Below are 26,962 nucleotides of genomic sequence, written 5' to 3' on the forward strand. Positions count from 1 at the left end.
TTCTGCCAACCAAAAACATTGCCAGAGGCTTCCTTTCACTGATCTTGGCCGGGCATTTTTAATGAATGCTAAGACACACTTCTACACGTATTTTGTAAAAATACCAATCAGGTTTAACAATTCCTTTAAAATCTGAAGGTGTAGAAAAAGTATTCTTGAACTTTTCCAGCAGCTATATAATGACGACTTGGTGTATACTTAAAAGGTTGGTATTTTTATCTTTTCAAGTAAAGTCATAATGACAGAAGTAGAAACAGTGCACAATGTGAAACACTATTGGGATAAGGGAGGCAGAAAGCATCACTTGATCCTAGTAGTTTCTTCAGCTGCAGCATTTGTTTTGGTTTCAATGAGTTCTTCTACTCTGGCAAGAACACTCTCTATCAAATCAAATGTGTAAAGAGCTGAGTGGAGAACCTGAAATATTAGAGAAAATTAATGTTATTTATTGCATATTTACCAGTTTGTATTCACTTTGAATACAAAAGAAACCTAAAGCCCACCTTCCGACATTTTAGCAGCTTCTCCAAAACTAGACCACTCACCTGAAGCTCCATTTCAGTTGTCATGTGGGGCATCTTTTCTCCAGCTACTGTTAAAGAGCAAATCTTCTTGGAAACATGAGATTCTGTAACATGAGATTCACACAAGAATAAGTGTGTATCTACTTGATAGGCAAAACTAGACAAACTCACATCATATGGCAAAATCAATTCTGAACTTTTATTTTTTAAAGAGCCACAGATTTCTGATCTTTGTGACCAAAAATAACTACTTTCCAATGGCAGAGTACAGGTTTGGCCATCAGAACATCTTGGTCTCAGTCCTTTCATTTTCATTTAAAGATCTTGGGGAAAGATCTCTGCCTAAAGCCTTGATGAAATGCTGCCAGGACAGATGGTACAGGACTGCAGTCTCACACAAAAATCATGACAAATATGTCAGCTTTTCTCTCTTTTAATCTCTATAGTCTTTTGTCTAAAATGCAGTCTGCCTTTCCTGCCTCGATCTATTTGCACACAATTTCTAAACCTTACACACACACACGGATAATGAAGTCAACTAACCTCTTTTGTTATCTTTTTTATTCTTTATTTCTGCTTCATAATGTGCTCTTGACATATTAAGTCCAGTGTGCAAGGGCTTCAGGAAATTTCTTTCAATTTTGCAAAGTTCTGTCCACACACAGGTCTTAGGAAAGAAAGAAGGGGGGGGGGGAGGAATCAGTTTGTAATGTTGCAGTGAGAGCCACGAGGCTAACAGAGTGTTTTCTTCAGGCACATAATCTGCTGGTCTAAGGAAGGAAAGGAGTTTAAGAAGTATCCTGTAATGCTGACCTATATTGCAATCTGCTAAATCCATGTAGCCTCTCCAGCCTTCTAACTGCAGCATTTGGCATACTTGTAAATGAGGCTTCAATGTTATCTTTGCTTATGTGTCCTATGGAAAAGATCTGCATAACTTGTCTCTGATCCAGCCCAGTACTGCCCCACCAGCAACATGTTGCGGTGTGACAGATATTTCAAAGTCACACACCTTGCTGGGCAGTCACTGAATCTGGCTGCTTGGCTACCAATTGTGTAAGGACCATGAAATAAGCTTCACAGATTCTAAACTTCTGGCTAGCTTTTTTCTTGACTGAGATTAAGAAAAATAGGTTTTACTACTGACTTGCTACAATTTAAACCCTTGAGAGTTGCTGTTTTTTAAAATGCTCTTGCGATTGGCAATCAAATGAAAATACTGATCTAGGACTGTCGAAGAGTTCCCCTCCTCTCTAGGCAATTCAGAAAACAGGTTTTTCCTGTGTTAAGAGATGTACAGAAATTCTCTTCTCCAGTTTAGTTATTGTAATCAAAGTACAATGTATTTTGTAAGCAAACAACTTGTGTGGTATTCAAAGCCGTATCAAAGAATAGTTATTATGGACGAGTAGAAGTGTGCGTGATGGTTTACTTATCATGCCTGTTCCATTTAGAGGGTCTATGCTGCTGTACAATATATAGCAGTCCAAAGATGCAAGTTTCTTTTTTGCTTCCAGTGTTTAACATGCCAATTCCTGGTTAACAATGTATTTGCTCCCCTACTGACACAGAACTTATTGGTGTTTTTTGGGATAAGTGGTCTACCTAGAGTTGAAGCAGCCAGAAAACTAAAGCTACATTGGCTTTTTTTAAGTGGCAATGAACCTCAGCTAAATGGTGCACACTCAAGAGCATTAGGAAATAAATCTGATGCTGAGCCTGTGGCAATATTTAAATCTAAATTGCTCCTTTGATTATCTCAGTCCATTTATCCATCAAGATGCAGCAGCTGGATAGGGATATGAGAATGCAAAAACCACCATATCAATCATAAGCCGTTTCACTTGAAAGTGCTACAACCGTTGAATGTTTAGCTAGAGCAGCACTATGAATACTCAATGTTGTAGGATGTGTTAAGGCCAGAGATGGGCAGAGGAGTTTGTGCATAGGTGGAGCAGGGAGAAATGGGCTGATTAGTGCAGCTGTGCCTTTTGTGACAATGCAAATGCCAAATACACAGCAAAAAATAATCATGTAGAGAAAGGTGCACAGTGGTAAAAATCACTGAAATTCAAAATAAAGTTTTCAACTGACAAGCTTTAACTAATAAGCTTCATGGGTAGGATTGCCCCAGTCTACTCCTTACTAAGCTGTAGCTCAAAATGTATTTTATTCACCGTTCCTCACCTTCAGGTTGTTTCTGCTTTGGTGGCTGAAGAACAGACATTTCCAGTAAAGTGCTCAGTAGGAAACCATCTATTGCTGGTACAATTATAGTTTTAAGATATCCTCTGACTCTTTGCACAAGCCCTTCCCAAGGAAACCTGAATATGTCAACCTTACTCTTAACTTTAGTCTGTACAGATAGGAAGACAGGAATTGGAGTTCCCCTCTCAGACACCAGAGTCAAAAGAGCTTGATTATTCCCATAAACTACAGCTCTAATGGTACCCAGATGTTCTGAATGTGCCACATATACCGTACTTTTCTCTTTATAACACGCAGATTTTTTCTCCTAAAAAGTAAGGGGAAATGTCTGTGTGTGTTATTGAGCGAATGTGTGGTCCCTGGAGCCGACCCTCCCGAGCGCAGGGGCAAAAATCAGGCAAAAATCCAATCGCGCGCGTCAGGGAGAAGGGAGCTCCGTGAGAGAGGAAGCTGTTGCTTTCCTGCATTCTGCCTCAGAGTCTTACTGCCCACCCTCTTCTGTTTCGGTTGCTATTTGCTCAAACGGAATAAAGAGCGGGCAAATCCCCTCCCCTCCAGGCAAGCAGAGGGGAAAGGAAAGGATCGCGTCCTTCCTTCTAATTCCTCTCCGTGCTCCGGTGCTGCTGCGTTTTAGGGACTCGCAGGCAGCTGGAAAACATGCAGGTGGGAGAGAGAGAGAGAGAGAGAGAGAGAGAGAGAGAGGGAGGGCTGGCTTGGGTGTGTGTGTGGGAAAAACTTTTGCCTTCCTTTCCTCCCTCCCGTTAAACCCCTCTCCTGCATTCTTAGCCAGCTGCTTCTCTGCACACCCCTCTCGTGCTCCTTGTCCCTTCTGTGTTTTTCCTTCCCTCCCCACTTAAAACGTGGTTACAAAGCACGGATCCACATAGATCCTCAGGATCTTTGCACTGGGTCACCCAAATTCACCATCAGATCACATTACATGTCTATGGCTACAGCCTGCACCAAAAAAATCACGCACCCACTGTTGCCTGGGGCTGCAATGGTGCAAAAACGTGGTTACAAAGCATGGATCCACATGGATCCTCAGGATCTTTGCATTGGGTCACCCCAAATTCACCATCAGATCACATTACATGCCCATGGCTACAGCCTGCACCAAAAAAATCACGCACCCACTGTTGCCTGGGGCCACAATGGTGCAAAAACGTGGTTACAAAGAACAGATCCACAGGGATTCTCAGGATTTTTGCACTGGGCTACCCCAAACTCACCATCAGATCACATGTCTGTGGCCACAGCATGAGGCACAAAAATGATACATCCACTGTTTCATTCAGAATTTCCCCCCCTTGTTTTCCTCCTCTAAAAATGATGTGCGTGTTATGGTCAGGTGCGTGTTATAGAGCGAAAAATACGGTACTTCCTGCAGCCTCCACTCTTCAAAGGCTGAATGGGAGTGTCTGTATTACTGCGGCAGGGAAAATCTCATCTAGATCAGGAGGAGGGAGTTAGATTCTATGCCCCATTGTACCCTAGAAGTGACCCAAGGCTTGACACCATGGGAAATAAAAGCCTTTAACCCTGCCACTCTTGTTCAGTCTAAGGTATTGGCAAGATCTCCTGACCATGGTAGGCTTCCAATTTCCAAATGATTCACAAAAGCGATTAGAAAATTGAGATGTCTAACACACATTGTCTTAATTAAACAACTCTGAAATGCATTGATTCCAAACTGGATACAGGAAAGTCACTTACTAGTTATACACACTAAACTGCAATTTCAGAAACAGTAAAATGGGAATAATCCAAAATTAGGTGTACCTAAATTCCACTGAAATAAAAGGGATTTCAATGGAACCTCATCATGCACAACCCCTCAAATAATCGAAATCCACTAAAATCAGTAGGTTTTAATACTGATCCAAATCAGGTTGTGTGCTTGATTGATGCACCCTAACTTCAAACTAATATTTGTTAATAAAAACTGATATGTAAGGTAGTTTACATGATTAGCAAGTTAACTATTTATATAAAGCTGGGGTGCAAGGTCTTCAAAAACAGATTTCAGTGAAACGGTATTAAATACACTCAGAAAATGGAGGTGAAGCTTTGCTTCTGCTAGAGAGGCATAAAATTATTTTCCAGATCAGAATAGAACCCTCCAAACTGGGCTGCCTTCAAGATGCTGAGCTATTTGCCCTCTGGCAGAGCTGAATTTAGCTAAAGACAACACTTCAGTAAAGCATGTTTACAGCAGCAATTATATTGCTGTTATCTGGCTTTGCTGCTCTCTCTTTTTCTTATTGATTTCAAGAGCTTTGCTTGCAATGCTAAATTCAGCCTACTCATCGCCTTGACACAACAAGATGAGACTTCACATCTTATATAATAAGAGGCATGCTAAGCACTGCTTTAGGTAGTCTCAGAATAGAAGATACTAGGGTGCACTCTCATATTACTTTACTGTGGGGGTGGAAGAGGAGAAGAAATCTTAAAATAATTAGCAGTCTCTCCTGTTAAGAAAATTGGTATTCATTATGGACTGTTTAAGATGGACATAAATACATATTTTATTCAAATAAACCCATCACTCCTGCTATTGTCAGAGTTGGCTTAAATCAACTGTCAAGCTGAAATTCAGTTCAAGTGCCCTATTGTACGGTTGACCTGTTTAGAGGATGGAGCTGCAGAAAAGGATAGAAAATGAAGGAGCTTCATCCCAGTTGAAAATTAAAGAATAAATGCTTCAAGGCTAAGTTGTCTAAAGACTCATAAATAAACCCTGACATTGCTATTTTATCCCCTACATACTGAGAAGGAATAGAACATTCATGGAAAAATTCTCTGCAATGAAGTAGCATATTTAAAAATAAAAAAGCACTTTCAAATTCCAAATGTCTTGTAGAGATATATTTAGGGAAATATGCAAAATTCAGAGATTTAAAACTTTGTTTTTATGTAACCAAGGAAGCATTATTTACATGTGGCAATTCAATTTCTGCTCCAGTACACATAGATAAAAAAAGAGCTTTATCACATTTAAGAGTATTTCAACTGCATTCTTTTTCACAAATCTTCAGTGATTGTTAACACATTTCTTTCTCTCACACACATGCACGCTCTCACACACCCCAATGTAGCAGGGTCTTTTTTTTAATTCATCACTTACTTGATTATCATTTTCATTATCCTTAATGACTAAATATCGCAGCAGGTTTAGTGATGCCATAATCCTGCAAATTAGAAATATAGAATCAATCCCTTGCAGTCTACATTTTTCTTCCACAGAAGGATTAATTCCTCCACTGGAGGAATTAATGTGAAACAGGTTATGCTGGAATACAAAACAGATCTTGCAAAAATGAAGAAAAGATGGAGCAGGCTAGATTCCCCTCCCTCCTGTAGAGAACCCCTGGAAAACCTTTGCAGACTTTTATAGTTTATCAAGTGGAATTAGCCAGTTATACCCAAATGAACTCCTTTGGAGTGTTAATTTACAGTAAGACTGGGCAAGTAATTTAGCAGGTATAATATAGTACTCCAAGGCCTCCAAGGCAGCTGGTATAAAAAGCAGTAAAACAGACAAGATAACAACTGAAATCTTTCTTGGTTGACCAATAAACTATACTGATTGTCGGGGGGGGGGGGGGAGGTAAATCATTCAATTTGAATCTTGCTTATTTCCAACAGAATAACCATCCTACTGGATTACCTGTCTCACTGAAACTACATAGCTAGCCCACTTTCCCACTATAGTCATGTCTTTTTGTATCTGTATGTCATGAGATGAACAGAAGGCAGCTTTCTTTAGGCATGTACAGTAACAGAAAATCGAGCCAATGCCCCAAACTCACTATTTGAAGTGGTAATATCACATACAGAACATAACTTGCCTTCCAAATAATTTCTTCAGCAATCAAAAATCAAAACAAAAAAAAATCAAACAGTGATACATGGAAAGCCACCTTATAGAGGATCAGACCACTGATCCATCTATCTCAGTAAAGTCTGCACTGACCAGGGTTTCAGAGGCAAGAGACTCTCCCAGCTCTATCTGGACATGCCAGGGACTGAACTTAGGATGCATGCAAGGCAGATGATCCACCACTCATCAACCCTAGTGGTGACCACTAGGCAGAAGTGAAAAGTCTTTGCCGTCTACAACAATCCTTTCTCAACTCTCACACATTCATTCAACTCTGGATTGCCCAAAAGATGCTACAGGCAAGCTCAGCTTCTTGTCAATTCTCCTCATTCCATTGATATCAGAAAGGTCCAAATGTGACATCTCAAAACCAGATTCCACAGAGGTTTTGTAAGCTAAAGCATACCTCTCTGATCAGGAGCCAATAATAGCAGACTGGCTTATAGCCAGGCTTTTATTTATCCTTTGGTACCAATTCCTTGAGTCCTCTAGAAAGCACAAATGAGATGAAGGATGGAGGCTTTTTCTTCCCCAAGTCTCCATTCAAAGTGGGGGAGGGGGAACACAGGGGGAGAACTGCGAATTAGTGTTTCTTTTCTCCAAATTGAAGGGCAAGTGACATAGGCAGCTAAGACTCCTCCTTGCCAGAGGGTACAGAGTGCTTACTTTCTTGGCAATCAGATTTATGTACATCTATCCTCAGCTCCATGAACTGCCAAGCCCAAGAAAACGATTGCATTAACAAAGGTTCTATAGTTTCCTTTAGAGGAAAGTTTCCAGAAAATGTCCAGTCCCTCTAATGGCCATTTAGACTGCCTGGGGATTCTCGATGAATAAAGATGCTGGACATTGGTACAGTTTGGAGTTCCTGCAGCAGAGGTACAAGTTCAATGCTCTTTAAAGCCCACTAAAAGACAAGATGAAATCTGATTCACATTTTAATACTTATAGTTAGGAACATGGTCTTAATTACTGAAAGTCAGAAGCAAAAGACCCAGAGATTATTTCCCCCCAAAATTGCAGTTCTAGTCTGATGTGCTTCTGATCACCTGTAGATCTTAGTGCAGAAAGCTCTGGTAAAATAGGCTAAGTGTTAGTAAACTTAAGTTAAGTTGCCAACATTGTTTTAAAAGCTGCACTGAAGGTAGCGGGGGGGGGGGGGGCTCAGCAAAAATACTTTTGCAATTATCATCTCACCTGTCTGAGTTCTGAAGGAGATCAGTTTCAGCACCTTCAGGAAGTGACAGTATTATGTCTAACAGTGAGGCCAACTGGAGTCCAGTGAAAAACTTACTTCCCGTTGTACTCTGAAAAGCAACATGCAGAATAAGAAACAGTTGATATGTTCTTTGTGCAGCCAGGAGCTGTATCAATATTACAGATGAGCAAGTTCCAGAAAAGAAACTACTAACTTTGTATTCCAGTTGCATTATATGAGCAACCATATATTATTGCTTCTTACTCTTGCCTAAAATAGACGCAGATTGCAGGTAAGGCTAAGTCAAACAGGTAAGGCTCATTGCTCATTTGCAACAGAATGACTGGGAAGGTGCAAAGTGGCGGTGATCTGCTCTCTGGAAGCCTGTTTGCTTGTTCACTCATGCCAGGCTATGGTTTGAGTCAGCATTATGGGTGAACGATGACACAGTCTTTCCACAATATTGCATTATTATTTAATTCCTTTCCCTTTAAGATTGATCCTTAGGATTTAAAACAGGTTCAAGATGAGAATTGTTCCAATACACCACCAATGACCACTAAACCCAAATAGTATAATAATAATTAGAATAAAGTGTTGCACACATTTCTATGAATGTGTTTAAGCTATATGAATCATACAGCTTTGCAAGGTTTGGGATTTTTAAAGAGGTGTCACATTTTAAAATGTCCTCTTAACTCTACCACAAAGATGTGGTAATAAGTGGGAATGCCTCAGCAAGAAAAGAGATAAATGCACTTTATAACACGTGCTCTGAAAGATAGTTGTGCTACATGAAAAAGGCCCTTTCTATGATCACTTGCATTTTCAAGTACTGTTTTCTCTGTTTTTACAAAAACTACCATGAACAGTGTGTATCCATGGACCACTTTGAACCCCCACTCTAATACACAGGTGTACATTTTTTTCCACTTTCTTATCTTCAGTAACCTTCCTTACCTGTAAGGATAAATCAATTTGATTTTTAATATTCTGAATGATGAATCCTTCTACCCCAGAATGGTTACTTGTCTTCAACAAACATCTGCGACACAAAAGATAGAAAAGGAAATATTATGCCCCAAACCATATAATTGCAACACAACTAGAGAATAAAAGACTGCAATAAAAATAAGGCCAATTTATGGTAAAATAAATTAATAGTTATTGGAACTCTAAATTGCCTGATTTTGAGGGGTAATTTGAGAACAGACATACCTGAACAACGTGAATTTCCCCTCTTCTTCAAACTTCTCTATATACAATTGTAAAATCTTTAAACTCTTCTTTCTCTAAATGGAAGCAGACGTAGCAAGGAGGGGATCAGGAAAACTACACTTCAGATGCAACACTTCTAAAAACACATGACACCCAGTTACGTACCAGATGTTCAAAAGGGCACAGCGTCATGACCTTTACCAAATCCTGCCAGTACAAAAAGGAAAAATACAAATTATAAAATGGAAATTCAGATAACACAACTCCACTGAGAGCGAAAACAAATTTAAAATGCTGTTTAAAAAGAACTAACTTGCAACTCACAAAAATAAAGGCAATAGAGCAGTAAAGCTGTAACTCCGTCCTTAAGCCACAATACTGCACATACACATTTTGGAGGGGTCAGGGCAGTAAGCGATCTTGTAAGTGTACTAGCTGCAATAAAGGCAGAGAGAAGTGGATTAAGGAGAGAGTGACAGAGATGCATCAACTCAAGATACTGTATTATGTCCAAGACAGCCACAAGATTATAGCGAGAAGAAAAGAAGTCCATTAACTGGTTGATTCTCTATGTAATATAGTCTACTTAAGTGAGCACTTTGTGCAGTCTGCATACATGCGAAAGAGAATCGAGTTATGCTCACAATGTTTCTATATTCCTGCTGGAGCCTTCTCACATCATAGTTCTGGGGAAATCCTATTCACATCCTCATTTTGACCAACAAAAGAACCATCTTATGCTCTACATTTCATTTTGCACACTTAAAAGGTGGGAAAACCCACTGCAATTATCTGGGTGACTTCTCCTCTTACAACATTTTGTTCTTCTGCTCCTATATGCTTCAAGCTGCCATCCTAAGTTCACGCTTACTAGAGAGTCAAGTTCTACTGTGGTCAGTGGGACTTAGTAAAGATTCAAAGGATTTGGCTGGAAGTTTCAAAAATACTCATAATCAAAACAGCAACTAGTAAAGGGAAGTGTTCAAGAGGCTGCGCTTCAGATATCACATTAGGATGTATTTTGGATTTGGGGGGGAAATGCAGGAGCAAAAGCTTGGCTTTGCATTTAAAATATAGGATGAGGTTCTGAAAGTGTTCACAAACTTTCATTCCGATTCAGGTAAGTAGCAGTGTTGGTCTGACGCAGTCGGGGGGAAAAAAAAATGCCCAGTACCATCTTATAGACCAACTAAGTTTGTTCTTGTATAAGCTTTCATGTGCATGCACACTTCTTCAGATACACTGAAACAGAAGTCACCAGACCCTTATATATAGTGGGAGGGTGGGGTAGGGTATGTTTCAATGTACTCATTTCACTGCATTTTGCTGCCCCCTTTGAAAATGGAGAAAGGGCTTACACTGCTATTCTAACTTGAAACATACATGTACTGAATTTGATAGCCATGTCTTCAAAGTTCTATAAAGTTTTGGGATAGACTTCACTTCACTTTGCCATTTACCAATTCTCTACAGGACTATTTAACGTAGGTGGAGGCGAAGCTTCATTTTTTGCTCTAAAAATATCTACAAGGAGCACATCCCAGTAAATGAAAGAAATAAAATCTTAAAAAGAATGTATGCTGAAAGCTTTAAGCCTTAGATTGAAGGTTTTAAATGTTTGTTTGTATCAGCCTGTTTAGTTAGCCCCGTCTGAAGCCTTTTTGTATTAGTCATATTAAAACGCTGGGTAAATAATTAAAGCTTATATTCTTTTCAAAGCACTTGGGAAATAACACATTAGAAAGTGTAGCATGAGTAATTAAAAGTTTATGGTTTCCATCATATTACCTGAGGTGTTGTAATGAAGCCTTTGAACTCCAAATACTCAAGCAAAAGGCTATTATCTTCCAGCCTCAGTAGACAGTTCTCCAATAGCGCCTACAAATTAAGTTAATACAGTATATTGATTTTGAAGGACCATGGGTATTAATCTCATTTGCGCAATATGAACATTTCCCAACTGATAGAACAGAAAACTGGGCAGAACAGAGCAACCACTATGAGCTTTAAAGAACTGCCCATGTAAGCATCGTAACGTTTTCTGTGCAATTGAACCAACGGATGGAGGCGAATATACCTCTGTTTTGGGGCGACACACGAAGGCAGGACTTTAAAGTACTGGACAAACGAGTACTTTAGAAGTCCTACATTTAACTGGAATGCAAGTCCCACATTGAATTGGGAGCCACTTTCGTTTTCAGTTAGCAAAATGGTCGCTACTATGGCAAATGGGGTAGAAGTTAGGAGGCAGGACCTAGAACGCACAAGGACCTTTCCGAAATGCCATGTTTCTCCGTACACAAGATTAGTGGGATCCCGGTCAGCAAGGATCCTATCAGGGTTTGCCTTCCGCATGCCACATTCTTATTGAGCCCTCTGAAGTGAATGGGGGAAAGGTGTGTTCAGGAGGCATCACTGGGGTAGTGGCTAAACCTGCTTCCTGATGACCCTGGGAATCAAGCCTCTTCTAGTTTAATAGCCCTACCTTTTCTTCACTGTAGCCCCATCCTGGGTTCTGTTTTTAAGGCTACATGAACAACATACATTTAAAGCACATGGCTTCCTTCCAAGAATCTGGGGAACTGTAGTTCACGCCACACAGGCATACAATCCCTAAGTACTCATAACAAACTACAGACTCCAGGATTTGGGCCACAGGGGAGTCATGTGCTTCAAATATACACAGCCTTAGTCGTGCCTGACAGGATGTTGGGAATTTGCAGATTCAATAGAACGGGCTTTATCCATTCCGAGCAAATATGCTTAGACTGTTTCAATGTAGCCATGTTTTCAGACTCTACATGAAGGCCTGAATTAAAAGTGTCCCCAGGGCTTTTGACAGTGTTTTAAAAACACCAGCAAAAATACAGCACAATCTGTCAAGCGTGCCTCCATTTATTTTCAGCTGCAGAGGGTGCAACTCCTCAGCAAACTACATTCAAATTAATAGGGCCTGGTTGCTTAGCAACAGTGTTTAATGGATTAGGCCAGGAGGGACGGCAGCTCAGGAGGAGGAGGAGATGTGCTTTGAATGCGGAAGGGCCCAAGTTCAATCCCTGGCGCTTGCAGTTAAAAGGATCAGGTAGAAGATGAGGAGAGAGACCTTTGCTTCGGGCCACAAAGAGCCACAGCTAGTCATCCAGAGTATAGACAATACTCGGCTAGGGACTGACCAATGGTAATCTGGTTTACAGCATGTCCAGCTTATGCCTTTCCAATTGCCATGTCAGGCATTTAAACTTTGTGCAAGTGCACATGCTACAGATAGAAGCATGCTTAGGGGCAAGTCATGCTGCAGCCGTAAAGATATCTGCTTAGAAGTAAACTCCATGGAAACGCATGCAGCTGAAATGAATGCCAATAAAGCTATATGCAGAATCAAGAGTGATGCCGGCCAATCCTACTTCTGTATAAAGAAACAAGTCACACCAAGTTCAGGGAGACTTACTCCGAGGTAGACATACAATGAAGGCCGCAAACTCACATCCATCTCATCATTTAAAACAGGGGTGGCTAACCCTCAAGTTTGGGGGCTTAATCAGCCTCCATAGCAATTATCTCTCCTCCCTCCCAATGTCTCTTTTTTGCCAGAAACAGCAAAAACATATTTTATTATTAGACAGTGATGGGGTGCACAGATGAAGATTGTTCCCTCAGCTGTAATCAGATTGTTCATTTGATAAGCAGGCAGGGGGCACTCCTTCCTCTCAGCTGATCTGCATGGATCAGGTGGTGGGGCTGTGTGCCCCCATAGGTCAGAGTGTATGCAGGGTGGCTGCACCTTCCGTTGGTACCCAAGCCGCCACAGGTTGGCCAAGGGTGAATGTGGTCCTTGGGCCAAAAAAAAAAAAAAGGACACCTCCATTAATTTACAAAAAGCAACATGACAACAATAGCCAGCGAGACTTTCTGAAAGCACAGGGAATGGTAGCATGTATATAAACACTGTACTTACAAGTCCTTTTGATAAAATAGATTCTTCTGTCCTGCAAAAAAATTAAAACACTTATCAGTTAAAAAATGCCAGTTAAAAATCCATCTTTTGTTGCCCTTTTGTTGCCAGTGTGGTGTAGTGGTTAAGAGCGGTAGTCTCGTAATCTGGGGAACCAGGTTCGCGTCTCCGCTCCTCCACATGCAGCTGCTGGGTGACCTTGGGCCAGTCACACTTCTTTGAAGTCTCTCAGCCCCACTCACCTCACAGAGTGTTTGTTGTGGGGGAGGAAGGGAAAGGAGAATGTTAGCCGTTTTGAGACTCCTGAAGGGGAGTGAAAGGCGAGATATCAAATCCAAACTCTTCTTTCTCTTAACAGCCAAGATGTGCTCTGTTTCCAACATATTAGCCTCAGACCTCCTTCCTAAGCAACTATTTTGCAAAGGGTCATCAATTTGAGCAATTTCCTGTGATGCTTTTCTAGGTGCCTGGGTTATGCAAACAATCCTGCCTAAGTCACATGGTACTCCTGTAGGTCAGATCCTGCGCCAACGTTTGCTACAATTCCTCACTCCACTTGCAATCTACTGCTGTAACGGTTGCCACCCTCCCCAACCCAAGCGTATGAATGTAGATGAACACTCTTGGAAGAACAGATGTCCTTAGGTTAAAGAAGCAGCATTATCCTTTGAAGCTGGAGTTTAGGTACCAATTTTGGTAGGCTCAAGCCTTCACTGTCACAGCTACTACATTTTCAAAAGGCACAAAGCTGCCTCAGCGTGATTTTTTTGGTTTAAGCTTCTTTAACTATATTTTTTATTAAAGCATCGTTCCCTTTCATGAACAGGCTGATAATAACAGAAACAAAAGAGAAAAGGGATGGATAGCTTACCTTTTCAACAGAACTTCAACATGCACCATGTTGCACTGCAGAATGTATGATGGGCTACAATAAAGAGTAATTCATAAGTATAACCTACAAGATACACAAAATCTAGGCAAGAAAGTAACATCCATTCTAAGTTAAACCATGGGTGGAGAACCTATCGCCCTCCAGATGTTGTTATGCTTAAAAAAGGTGTAGCTGTAGCCTATCAGTGCAAGTGACAACATACAGCATGCCAGCCATATGAATAAGTTCACAACAGATGCTATCCCACAATTTTTTTTATTAACTTGCCTGCCCACTGTTATATACATATGTAACCAAGGGCTTGTCTACACTTACCTTTTGTCATGCTTTTTCCAGCACAGGTCCGTGCTTTAAAACCCTGTGTCTGAGCATTTTATTTTATTTTTGCCCAGAGTTTTCCCTGTGAAAATCTTCTCTCTAGTTCTCAATCACAGCAAATGTTAATTCTGGTTTCCCACAGATTGGCATTTGCTCCAACTGATCGCTAAAGAGCAGGTTTTCATGGGGAAAGTTCTGGAGCAAAAATAAAAGGGTGCTTGAGACATGGAGCTTTAAAGCAAGGACTGTGCCTGGAAAGAGCACCGAGAAGGTAGGTGTGGGTAAGCCCTAAATTTCAACTACAAAAGAAAACCATCTTCTGTTAAGCTTTGTGGTGATTATAAGCTGTCAGGCTTTGGGGAATCAGCTTCCTCCCCCGTGGCAGTAAATAAGATGATCAAATGAAAGGAACACCTTACCAGTTAGATTCTTTAATAATCACAATGAGAGACAAAAGAACATGTCTCCCTAGAAATGGCGGTGCTCCCAATTAAGACTCACTCCCCCTTCCGTCCCTATTAATCTACGCCACTCTTACGTCTTATAATCTGAGCTTGTGCCCTCTGCGTTTTCAGTTCTGAGACTTTCTGAGCAATTCTCGACTTTGGGGAGGGCAGTGGAGGAATGCTGTCCAACGACTGTGAATCTATTACTCCTCTCTCCCAGTGTTTCTTCTTCTTCTAGCTGTTCCCCATCCAGTATTTCCCAGCTTCTGCCATCTGAACTAGGCCCCTCTGCAAACCACTGTTCCAAATCTACGCTGTCCTCCTGTTCCTGGGAAGATTCGGGATCAGGGGGAGGGGGTGGCGCCCACCATTCCTCCTCAGCACAGTCCCTGACACAAGCCTCCAATCCCTCTCTTTTTAAAGTACTTACTTGAAGACGACTGGAAGGCAATCAATACCAAAGCAGTCCTGAACAAACACCATATAAGACAGGCATGCCAGAGACTCTACTGATTGCTCTTTGTCCATTTCCAGTATGTCCTCATCCCAGCATTCATATTTGCACCTATCCCAAGAGAATACCTTTGGGAGCAATTCTCTAATATCCAGCAAAATGCCCTATTGAAAAAAAGAAGAGGACTTGCTGTTTTCCATGCCTGGAGATATATACAGTGAGCAAGATACATCAAAGTGATAGGAAAAAAATATATTTTTTTCATAATTGTGTTTTTGTATTTAAATTTCATTAATATTATATTTCATTAATTTATCAATCACCTTTAACATAAGTCACAAGGTGATTTGCAATCACACAATAAACACACACACACACGTATAATATTTAACTCTCCCACAAATATAACACAACAAACACTCACGGCAGCAACCTATTTTTAAAAAATACTCCAACCTGCTGAAAAAGCTTGTCAAAGCAAAGCATGTCTTTAGTTGTTTTTAAAAAGGCTGAAATAGTGGGTGCCTGTCATAATTCAACAGGGATGGTGTTCCACGAAACAGGAATAATCTAAACTTCTCCTTAGATACAGCTTTTGCTTTTTGTTATAATAATAATAATTTTATTATTTATACCCCAGCCATCTGGCTGGGTTGCTCCAGCTACTCTGGGCAGCTTCCAACACATATAAAAACATTTTTTTTAAAAAATCAAACATTAAAACCACCTGATACAGGGCTGCCTTCAGATGTCTTCTAAAAGTTGTATAGTTATTCATCTCCTTGACATCTGAGAGGGCGTTAGATGCAACCTTCTCTTTTCACTAATATTTTTATATCTTTTTATAACACTTCGAGGATATATATATATACACACACACACACACACCGGTGTGTGTGTGTGTGTGTGTGTGTATATATATATATATATATATATATATGGAAAGTAGTGTTTGAATATAATAAACACCAATGATGGTGGCACCCTAAAATATCCTCAACTCAAAATATGTTAACAGCCATAATAGAATACAGGTTTAAATCAGATATGTGACCACCTGTTCAAACTACCAAATTACAAGCTCTATTTTGGTTCACTGTTACGTTACAAAAAGCCAAATATACAAGCATGTGCAGCCTGAGGTCCCCCTACCCCCCACACCTTAGAGAATCCATATATGAATCCTGAAAATGGGAGGAGGAAGTCTGTTATTTCACAAGTATTAAAAATGGCAAAAAATACCACTACCAAATAAACACTCAAGGTGCACTTACTAGTATGTCCGCAGCAAACTGCCTTAGGGAATACTGAGGAGGATCTCCAGGCAATTGATCCAGCTCTGCCATTAGCAGGGGATATTTCAAGCTTTTCAGGCAACTGAAAACCAAAGCGTCCAAGCACGTTACAGGAAGCATTCATGATAACCGCTAACAAAGGCATCAGTAACGGACATTGAAATTGAAGGGAAGAAAGAACACACCTTGGAATTTAGGAACTGGCACAATGCCAAGAAATAGTTGAAATACTGAATTTATTTTGTAAAAACAAGCCTTGTTGCTTAGAACCTGAAGGAAGAAAGGCAGGATATACAAGCCCTGTAGCTACCGAAGACTTCGCTGGTTTGGGGTGGCGGGAAAGAGAAACGTGTGGGACCTTAAGAAAAAACTGAAGTCCACAACTTGTGGGCTTTTTTCTTGGTTTTTTTTATGCCCTGCAACTTATCAATGGATTCTGCTCTATTACTTTGAAATAGTTGAAATACTGAATTTATTTTTTTAAAAAAATAAGCTTTGTCACTTAGAACCTGAAGGAAAGAAGGCAGGGTATACAAGCCCAAGAAGTCCCTCACGTAAAGACAAGTAAGCAGCCTATGTGTTGGCGGTATATTTCTTACTTTGCTTGTCAGCCCAATGCTCAAACATGTTTGTCTGCTGGCAAACATATAGCACCATGCTTTATTATAAAACCACTTTAAGCAAAAGTTATGTGTGTGGGGGGGTACTTACTATTTTAGCAATTCCTCCTTCAGTTCTTTGTAATCTTCACCTGATGAGGTCTCCATGTGCTTAACAACCTCCTCCACAAAAGGATTCACAAAAGGTGTTAAAGCATTACAACACTGGCAAAGACCATGCTTGTCTTCTTGTAGTTGTTGCTTTGTGTAAGGTACTGGCAGAAGCGAAATCTGGTTCAAAATGGTAGACAATGACAACCCCACCGAATAGGCTTTCTTATTATGGAGTTTCAGAAGCACTAAAACAAAGAAAAACAATTCCAAAATGCTCGTTATGTTGTAATGATTAGATATACATTTTTTTTCCATCCAAGAAGGAATTGAGTAAAACGGGGTTGTTGAATCGACACCAGCTGTTGCTTCTAAGCTTCACCATGGTCTCATTCAGAAATGGACATTCACCTTCTCCCTGAGATGCTCTATGGAGCTCAGAAGCTTTAATATCATTGCCATTGGAACGTGGTACAATAAAAGCCAACACCTCTCCCTTTCAAGTTATATAATGCAATGCAAAAAAGTTAAATCTACTTTAGAACTGGAATATACAGTCGTACCTTGGAAGCCAAACAGAATCCATTCCAGAAGTCTGTTCAACTTCCAAAACATTCAGAAACCAAGGCGCAGCTTCCGATTGGCTGCAGGAATCTCCCGCAACCAATCAGAAGCCACGGAAGCCACGCCGGACGTTTGGGTTCCAAAAGAACGTTCGCAAACTGGCTCGCTTCCGGGTTTGTGGCGTTCAGGAGCCAAAACGTTTGAGTGCCAAGGCGTTTGGCTTCCGAGGTACAACTGTATGTAGCTGGTTTTTCAATCATATCCTCTCCCACTGAAAATTAACAATGTTAGATAGGAAGCCCATAGGTTGGTAACCAAGTTATTATGGGCTTTGATATACACACTGGATTTTTTAACTTCTCTTTTGGAACAGCAGACACAGACACAAACCCCATGCTAAACTAATTTTGCTCTGGATTCTCAAGGTAATCTTGGGCAGGTTCTTATCTCAGCCTCAGCTTTCTTTCAATAAGAAGGAAAGGGTTAATAGTGGAGGAGCCCAGCAACCAGGAATGGGCAGAATAGAAGAGCTTCCCCATTCTGTGCTTCCTGCTGCAACCCCTCGTTGGGTCCACCATCACCCAAAAGCAGCTGCGGGGACCCTCTGGAACGACACCCATGAAATAGTAAAGATCATGGACTCTCCTCAGTGGAAGCAGAGATGTTCCTACTTGTGCGGCTGCATCGTCTGATCCAAGACAGTATTTCCACCCACAGAGTGGTGATTGGGATGAAGGAGGAGATAAATTGTTGCTCAGGGTTGTTGCAAGGATAAAAAAAAAGGAGAGAAAGAGAATCTCCATTCCAGTGCATCGCTGGGAGTGGATTTGCACCTCAGCATGGTGGTGGCAGTGAAAGCAGCTGGCATTTCTGGTGCATGATGGGAAAGATGGGTATGCCTAAGAGACCAAGTAGCCAATCAGCAAAAGCTAGGCTCCTGTAGGGTGGGCAGAGCTCAGGAGCAAACCTGGGTGAAGACTTCACCAACACAGGTCCGCTCTAGGGATCTAAAGGAGAGAGAGACTCAATAGCACAGTTTTGCTTTAACTTTCCCTCTCATCTTGGCTGTGGCTGTCCTCATGGAGTAGTTCAGCTCACTCTTCAGACCAGGCTTTCTCAACCTCGGCCCTCCAGATGTTTTTGGCCTACAACTCCCATGATCCCTAGCTAGCAGGACCAGTGGTCAGGGATGGTGGGAATTGTAGTCTCAAAACATCTGGAGGGCTGAAGTTGAGGAAGCCTGCTATAGACCTTGCTAATTGCTACAGACAGCAGTCACGAAATTAAAAGACGCCTGCTTCTTGGGAGAAAAGCAATGACAAAGCTAGACAGCATCCTAAAAAGCAGAGATATCATCTTGCCAACAAAGGTCCGTATAGTTAAAGATATGGTTTTCCCAGTAGTGATGTATGGAAGTGAGAGTTGGACCATAAAGAAGGCTGATCGCCGAAGAACTGATGCTTTTGAATTATGGTGCTGGAGGAGACTCTTGAGAGTCCCATGGACTGCAAGAAGAGCAAACCTATCCATTCTTAAGGAAATCAGCCCTGAGCGCTCACTAGGACAGATTGTGAAGCTGAGGCTCCAATACTTTGGCCACCTCATGAGAAGAGAAGACTCCCTGGAAAAGACCCTGATGTTGGGAAAGATGGAGGGCACAAGGAGAAGGGGACGACAGAGGACGAGATGGTTGGATAGTGTTCTCGAAGCTACCAGCATGAGTTTGACCAAACTGTGGGAGGCAGTGGAAGACAGGAGTGTCTGGCGTGCTCTGGTCCATGGGGTCACGAAGAGTCGGACACAACTAAATGACTAAACAACAACAACAAATTGCTATGGACACCTGTCAGTTACTGCACTCAGGGCCCGGGATTGGCTAGGTGTTGCCTGTTTCATAGCAATTGCCACAAGCGTTTGGTGGAAGGGGCATGGGGCTGGATCCTTAGTGGGGATGGGAGAGCAGCACTTCCTGTCTAGAAGCCCAACTCAGGGGCTAATAAGCCACAGTGTCAATCTCCAAACAGGGTCTGCCAAAAGTGAGTTGCACTATGCAGGAACCATCATGCTGGTCAACTCTGGGTGCCAATCAACCGGCAGGCAGGCTGGTTGACCACTGAATACACACCCAAGGCCTACATCAAACCTATTGTGGCCTAATTTTAACCCAACACACGTTCTTCTGGTCTTCATTCGCCGCCTGCACAGCTTGTCACAGACTCACTGCAAACATGTATGTTGCTTAGAGGGCAGAATTAAAAGGGATACCAAAGATGGAAAGAGGAAGCAGTCCCGACCAAAGAAGACTGGCAAACCAAGTTAATGGACGATGCTGAAATGGCGAAATTAACTGGAAAGCTCAGAAATCAAGATGACAAGAAATTTTAAAAAGAATGGGAAATATTTATCACGTATTTGCAAAAGTATTGTTAAACAGGTTAATACATTGGAAGGATTTTAAGAACACTTGTAATTTTTAAAAATAGTATAGGAAATTTGAGGTAGAAAAAATAATTTGGAATAGAAATGATATGCAGTTGAAAAGAAAATTAAAGGAACCGGGGTGGGGGGGAGTCACGGGATTCAGAGAATTCCATTTTATGGATTTGATACTGGTTGCTGTTGTGTTTGTTGTTGTTTGTTCTTGGTTCTGTTGTTTTTGTTGAAAATTTAATAAAAATATTAGATAGACTGATAGATGATAGATAGATAGATAGATAGATAGATAGATAGAATTAAAAGGCATATATATCATGTAGAGATAATATATAAGTACTAGTAAACAATAATACCACCATCACTTAGGATGCTGTCCCTTAAAAAGTCACAAGTGAACGACATCTCTTAACTGGCAAGGTGCTCCACCACCCTCTCTTGTGTCCAGTATCCAGAAAATAAATGCTCATTACCTTCCTGCAGAGGCTTCAGTAAAATCAAAATAGTTTGAGACCTATATTCCCCGGAGACTTGTTCAATCTGCTCCAAGAAACCCAGCACAAGCTCTTTGGGACTGCACAGCTGCAAGAAAGGAAAAAGCCAGGTATTTGTTGCTCGTAATGTTTATTTTTGACATCGTTTGATAACAAGCCACCATTTTTACAATGACAAGCATACGGCAAACCAGTGCATCTTATACACTAATAAATGGCGTCTACCCTATTCTTAAAAACCCATAAAATGCAAAATTAAACAGTTTTCGGTTGTTCAGTCATTAAATCTGCATATGCTTGCATAAAAGATCTAAAATTATCCATGCACGTGCTAGAAAATCTTACCCAAGGCAACCTCCTCTACAACTCCAGTTTGAAAGGCACACTAAGCAAGGGGCTGCCAAGGTTTTTCTGAGTCAGTGGCTACATCTGTGATTTTGAGAAAATGCTGTGGGCACCAGTCACAAAATGGTTGCGGTGGGAGTACGGCATAACACAAAACAGCTGCCACATCCAAAGCAGCAGAGAAAGAGACAGGATCACAAAACTGTGGGCGTCCAATCCATGCACTCAATGAAATGTTTAAGGTGGCATGTTCAGTGTGAGGCCGAGTCAGTGCAAACAGGAAATGAGAAGGGCAGCAAACAGTCTCTTGTGCATTTTGAGGGGATATTTACAGAGACCTTTTGTTGGCACCATAGAAAGCACAGCTGGTTGCACTAGCGTCTGTGGGCACCACATATTGGCAACCCCAACACTAAGCCAAACCATGGAGAAACAGAGTGGCTGCAATCTCCTCCCTTGTGAACCTGTGCAGTTGCATGCTTAGCATTACATGCAAACTGGGTCACAGTCTCAAGCGATACAATCTAGAATTCCAGCCTCACTTATGCAGATTTAACTAACCTAATCCACCTGTTCCTTTGTCGCTCATTTAAGTACAGTCGTACCTCGGAAGTCAAACAGAATCCGTTCCAGAAGTCAGTTCGACTTCCGAAACGTTCAACTTCCAAAGTGTGGCTTCTGATTGGCTGTAGGAAGCTCCTGCAGCTAATCGGAAGCCGTGGAAGCCCTGTCAGATGTTCAGTTTCCAAAAGAACGTTTGAAAACCGGAATACTCACTTCTGGTTTTCAATTGTTCGGGAGCCGAAACGTTCGACTCCCAAGGCGTTCGGGAGCCGAGGTACGACTGTAAACTCTTTCTCTCTCCACAGAAGGACCACCATTCTCCCTATCCTCACACACTTCCACACACAAACATTACTCCCTCAAGGAGCTTAGATCCTAAGAATGTCTCCTAACCCCATCAATCAGTGAAGAGGAAAGCTAAAATATACACTTTAGAAGAGTCCCGAGGCAGCTATAAGGATAGACGCTGTGATTTACCTCCATCAACTTATCTAATATTTTCAGGCAGTGTTCTCTCTCAACTTCATCTTGCTTATACTTCACCAGGCATCTGATTAAAGGACCAACAAGATTCCAGCCCATGCTTTTGACAATAACCTATAGGGGGGGAAAGTTCCAAAAGGCAATTTATATGACAACAACAAAATGTGCATTGTGTGCTTTGCTTAAGAAAGCCAGTAATAAACACCCTGCAGCTGCAATTGTAATATTTATGTATAGCTAAATAATGGTTTGCTGAGAACATGCCAGTATTGGGAGCAACAATAGCAGCTTGAAACATCACTATTGAAAAATACAAAGAAGGTATTTCTGCATAGAGACACAAGTCCACCCACAGGTTGCCTGCACCATTTACTTAGTTACGGAGATAGTAGGAAGAGACTAAAGATGGGGAATTGTCTAATGAGGAACTGTTGAGATGGAGTCTTTAAAAACACTGACTTGCTATGGGAGAGATGAAAGTACCAGAAAGGAGTTACACTGTGGTGCTGGCAATGCCCAGGTTGCAGGTTTGATCCCTGTATGGGACAGCTGCATATTCCTGCATTGCAGGGAAGTGGACTAGATGATGCTCAGAGTCCCTTCCAACTCTACAATTCTATGATTCTATGAAAAGACTATATGCAAAGGAGTAGCTCTCCTGCCTTGGGAGATCTATATTAGAGCAAGACTGGGAAAATACAAGATTAAGTTTGTTATACTGCAAATATTACTTGCCCTGCAATTAAGAGGAAAGTGTAGAGAGAACCTGCTAACTGTGCTGCAGCCAAACCAACTGCGACTTCTTTATGAGGGTTCAGAGGAATCTGGTGTTCCCCCTAACAAATGAAGTTCAGTGTCTGCTGTTTCCTTATACCTATGAGACCCAAGCCAAGATCCAGGAAAGGCCAGAAGAATGCCTCCTTGCTGTAATCTCCTTTTAGTTTTTGTTTTGGTGCAATTCAAAAACAGAAATCTTCCTCCCAAAAGAGAGACTAGCCCCAAAACAAAGCAACGCAGGAGGGGTGGATGCCACGGAGTGAACAATCTATCACCTAACTGGAGGAAAGGAAAAAGGTAGGCCCTGTGCTAGTAAATATCAAGGATTAGAATATTAATAAAGGAGAAGAGCTTAGTAAACGTTAGGAGTCAATATTATTAGAAATATGAATTTGGAGAACTGTCATACAGGTGATATAATGAAATTCAGTTAGAGGGGATGTGAGGAAGTCAGTTATTAATGTTATGTGAATTAGATATATGAAGAAATAATTCTTTTTTGTGTTTAGCTTATTGTATTGTAAAGTATTTTTCTTTGTTGTGTGTTTTATAATGTCTTTTTTGTCATAAATGTGGAAAACCAATAAATATTTTTGGAAGAATTTGGGGGGGGGGACACACACATTTTAGAAGAGTGGTGTGGATTAGCCTCCCAGAAGCATCACAAAAAACAGACAAGCCAGGGATGCCATGATGAAATTTATCCTACTGTCTTGCCCTGAAGGTCAAATGGTCGTTTGACACCGGGTCTGGCTCAGTGACATTTCAGAACACAGGCATGTGTGGAAAACTCCCATGACATCCTAAGTTTATAAACTGTCAGGCCACAGGGTGGAAGCCCAGTCAGTCATAGGGGTCAATTCCTTTCATTCCAACCGTTTTAATAAGGCTCCCTTGCCTTGCTGGCCAAAGGGAGTCAGCCTGGATGTTCCCAAGAAATGCAACTGAATGTTATTGCCCCAGCAATGTGTGCGTGGCCAAAATCTGTACAGTTACCTCCAGCTGGTTTTAGTAGTTATGACACAAACATGTATTTTAAACTCACCTTGTTTTTCTCATTTTGAACAACTTCCAGTACATCGGCGACATATCCTTCTTCAAAGCACTTCTGTCCCGCAACTTGAAAAAGGTTGAAGTCTTCCCCTTTGAAATCCTCTTCTTCCAGAATTTGCTAGAACACATGTTTCCCATTGTAATTCACAATATGCAATTAAAATGCACAACACTTTCGCTTCACGATGCTATACTGATTCCGTATTAAGCCAAACAAGATTCTTTAGTCACATACAGAAGAAATCTGTCAGCAAGTTCAGAGACTTAGGGTTGTATTCAATGCAGCGCTAAGGAGATTGTTCCCTCAAGCAGCCCAAAATGCTCGTGCTGAAAGAACAATCTCCCCTTTTCTCCTTTGGGGTTCTCCCAACCCAGAATATTTGGGGAGGACACAGTAGCAGGAGAGGAGGGGAAAATCCTGCAGTAGCAGGCATCCTTGTGCAAGCTCTCCCTAGTGGAATGAATGAATTGAATATGGTCCTTTGTATTTCCCCCAAAAGCACGGTCTTTTAGAATTATTGTCTCCAAACTACTGCCTATTAATAAGGCTTCGACACAAAGTGTTTTTGCTTTTGCTAGGCAAATGGAGGATAGTAGCAACAGTCCCCAAACAGAAGAACAGAGTGGACGATCAATTAATGTTGTACTGTGTTACCTGTAGAGTAAGGATGAGGAAACCCAAGCCCAGAGAGAACATGGGGTCATCCTGGCCTCTTGATCCACCCCTCAGGATTCTCCCCAAGCCACATTCTCACTAGCAACAGATCACATCCTCCTTGAATGCTTTTGCCTGGCTGGGATGTGCCCTTGAATTATGACAATGCCTCTTGTTTGCCTAGACAGATGGGAAGGTGAGGGTATGTCCACAGAAACCTCTGAGTTTTGTGTGGTTGGATATTACCTAATGCATAAACCCATCTCCCACTGGCTTGCAGCCCCAGGAAGTTTCCTCACAAGGGCATGTAAAAACAATTAGATCAGTAGGTTTTGCCATTTGGTATAGTTTCACAAGCAAAACAATCACTTACACATCTTTGTATGATGTCTCGAAGTTCATCTTCAGCCATTATTTCCTGATCTTCAAGGACTCTATCACAAATTAAAAAGACAGACTTGAATGAGACTCACTTTAAACTAAATCAGAACTGGTTGAATGTCTTTCTTTTCCTTTTCCCTCCTGCTGACATTCTCCAACAGAAAGTTATGGACAGACCAGCTAGAAAACTACTGAAGTAAGTCAGCAAAGGTAGGGTGCTGCCTTGTAGAGAATCAGACTCTTGTACCTCTATATTGACTACACCAGGAGGAGTCAATGTAATGTCCTCCAGTTACTGGGATTCCCGTCAGTTGCAGTCAACACTGGCCAATGCCATGGGATGATGGGAGTTTTAATCAGCAGCATCTGCAGGAGAACCACATTGGCTATCTATGTCCAGTTCTCCAGGCCTCCAGACAAACTAGGCATTTTGGGGTACTTCTTAGGGCTGATGTGCCCCAGCAGGGCAGACTAGGGTGGCTCTCCCAGCCATCACAAGCTTGGCAATGCGGCTGTCATGCTCCTTGTCACACATTTATTTACCAGGCAGCAACATTGTTAATGGCCAGAGAACCAATTAGATTGAGGATTTACATGGTGGCAGGCTATGCTTCCATTACCATTTTTTAGCCCACCGGTGAGCATTTGAGTGACCTTGGAATCTGCAACAGCACCACTGCCATGGAGCCCAAGCGGTGGCAGGTCCTAAAGTAAACTAATCAATTCATCAGCAAGTTCAGCTTTATTTATTTGGGCCTGAATAGAGACAATGGCTTCCTTCCCCACTGCAGATGTTCATTAACCAAGATCCGTCACCTAGGCTGTTATATCAGCACTGCTGCTGTAAAGGGTTACCATACTGATCCTGCATAGGTCCTAGCGCTAACCCAAATGCGGTAATCTGTACTTTTTGTGCCTTTTAATCCCCTCCACCATGACACCTTGAAGATGCGTCTGATGAAGTGGACTGAAGTCCATGAAAGCTTACACCATAATGAATTCATCCCAAAGCAGCCTCTCACAAACCTGGTGCTCTCCAGATAGACTCAAATAGACTCCCATTTGTCCTGGCAAATGGAGGTGGGAAGGCAGCCTCAACATCCATTGCTCTCCTACTTATAAGGGAAGCTTTTCAAGCCCTTTTAATCCGAATTAAATGCGGCACGCCTCAGGCTTCCTGCAGCCTATGGAGCATATTATTACAGTTCTGCTGAGTGCTGCTGTGGCATATCCACACCCCTTTTTATTTTTATGCAATTAAAAAAAAGAAGAGAGAAATGCGAGAGGGGTCCTTTTATGTTTCATTTGAAGCAGTTAAAAAAAAAAGAAAAAGATACCAGAACGGTTAAAGTGAAAAAAGCTGGGAGTTCAGTTGCTTACAAACCAGGGTTTCCCAAACTTGGGTTTCTGGACTACAACTCCCATCGTCCCTAGCTAGCAGGGCCAGTAGCCAGGAATGATGGGAAGTGTAGTCCAAAAACAACAACTGGAAGACCCAACTTTGGGAATCTGCGCTATAAACGGAGAGAAACGGGTTTGCTGCTTCTGAGTCACCACCACTCCTTCTCTCTATCCCTTTTTTCTTTTTTAATTGTCAGCCCACCATGAACTAAAGACGACTCCGCTTACCCGAAGGAGCAGCCCCGCCGCAGCCTCAACTGGGCCTTGTGGCGAAGGCGGCCGCCGGCAGCAGCAGCAGCAGAAGCGCCGCCCCACCCGACAGCACCTCGGCGGTTGAGAGCTCAGAGGCGGCGATGGCGGAAGACAAGCCGCGGAGCGCCGCCCAGGCTAGGAGCCGCCATCGCGCAGGTAAACGGGAGACGACGGCGTTTTCTCGCGCGCACCCCCCTTTTCCTTCCGTGGGCCGTTCCTCCCCGCTTCCTGTGCGTGCGTAGCGAACGGGGAGGGACGAACCAACCGGCGTTCCTGGAGGGGTGACCGCGAGGCGAAAGAATTCCGGGGGGGGGGGAAGAGGGATTGAAGGCGTCTGGAGTGAGAGGACAAAATGCCCCCCATGCCACACAGACAGTGCGAGACTCCTCCACGCACCTAGGGGCCCGAGGTCCCTTGAGCCCCCCCCCATAAAATATTTGAGGGGGCAGGCCTCCCCAC

General features: G+C 42.0%; 2 protein-coding genes across 3 annotated transcripts in view; one reads left to right on the plus strand and one right to left on the minus strand.

Moving 5' to 3' along the window:
* Positions 1-33: 33 nt before the first annotated feature.
* GLMN (glomulin, FKBP associated protein) lies at positions 34-26,619 on the minus strand. The gene is made up of 19 exons (XM_081008666.1): positions 26,480-26,619; positions 24,843-24,903; positions 23,807-23,932; positions 21,979-22,098; positions 20,572-20,680; positions 17,103-17,349; positions 16,371-16,473; positions 15,073-15,260; positions 13,858-13,911; positions 12,990-13,020; positions 10,823-10,912; positions 9,200-9,241; positions 9,035-9,108; positions 8,777-8,861; positions 7,816-7,925; positions 5,863-5,926; positions 1,068-1,191; positions 546-628; positions 34-417 (listed from the first exon to the last, which is right to left on the minus strand). Exons 2-19 carry the CDS (start codon positions 24,879-24,881, stop codon positions 301-303), a joined length of 1,806 nt encoding a protein of 601 aa, XP_080864792.1. The 5' UTR covers positions 24,882-24,903; positions 26,480-26,619; the 3' UTR covers positions 34-300.
* Positions 26,525-26,962, plus strand: part of RPAP2 (RNA polymerase II associated protein 2) — a 50,699-nt gene continuing 50,261 nt past the window's right edge. For both annotated transcript variants that reach the window (XM_081008658.1, XM_081008657.1), the window contains exon 1: positions 26,525-26,659. In XM_081008658.1, the coding sequence (XP_080864784.1) occupies positions 26,605-26,659 (55 nt within the window). In that variant the 5' untranslated portion in view covers positions 26,525-26,604. The remainder of the gene's footprint in view (positions 26,660-26,962) is intronic.

This window comes from Podarcis pityusensis, assembly GCF_964106645.2.
Source record: "Podarcis pityusensis genome assembly, chromosome: 6".
NCBI classification, from domain to species: domain Eukaryota; kingdom Metazoa; phylum Chordata; class Lepidosauria; order Squamata; family Lacertidae; genus Podarcis; species Podarcis pityusensis.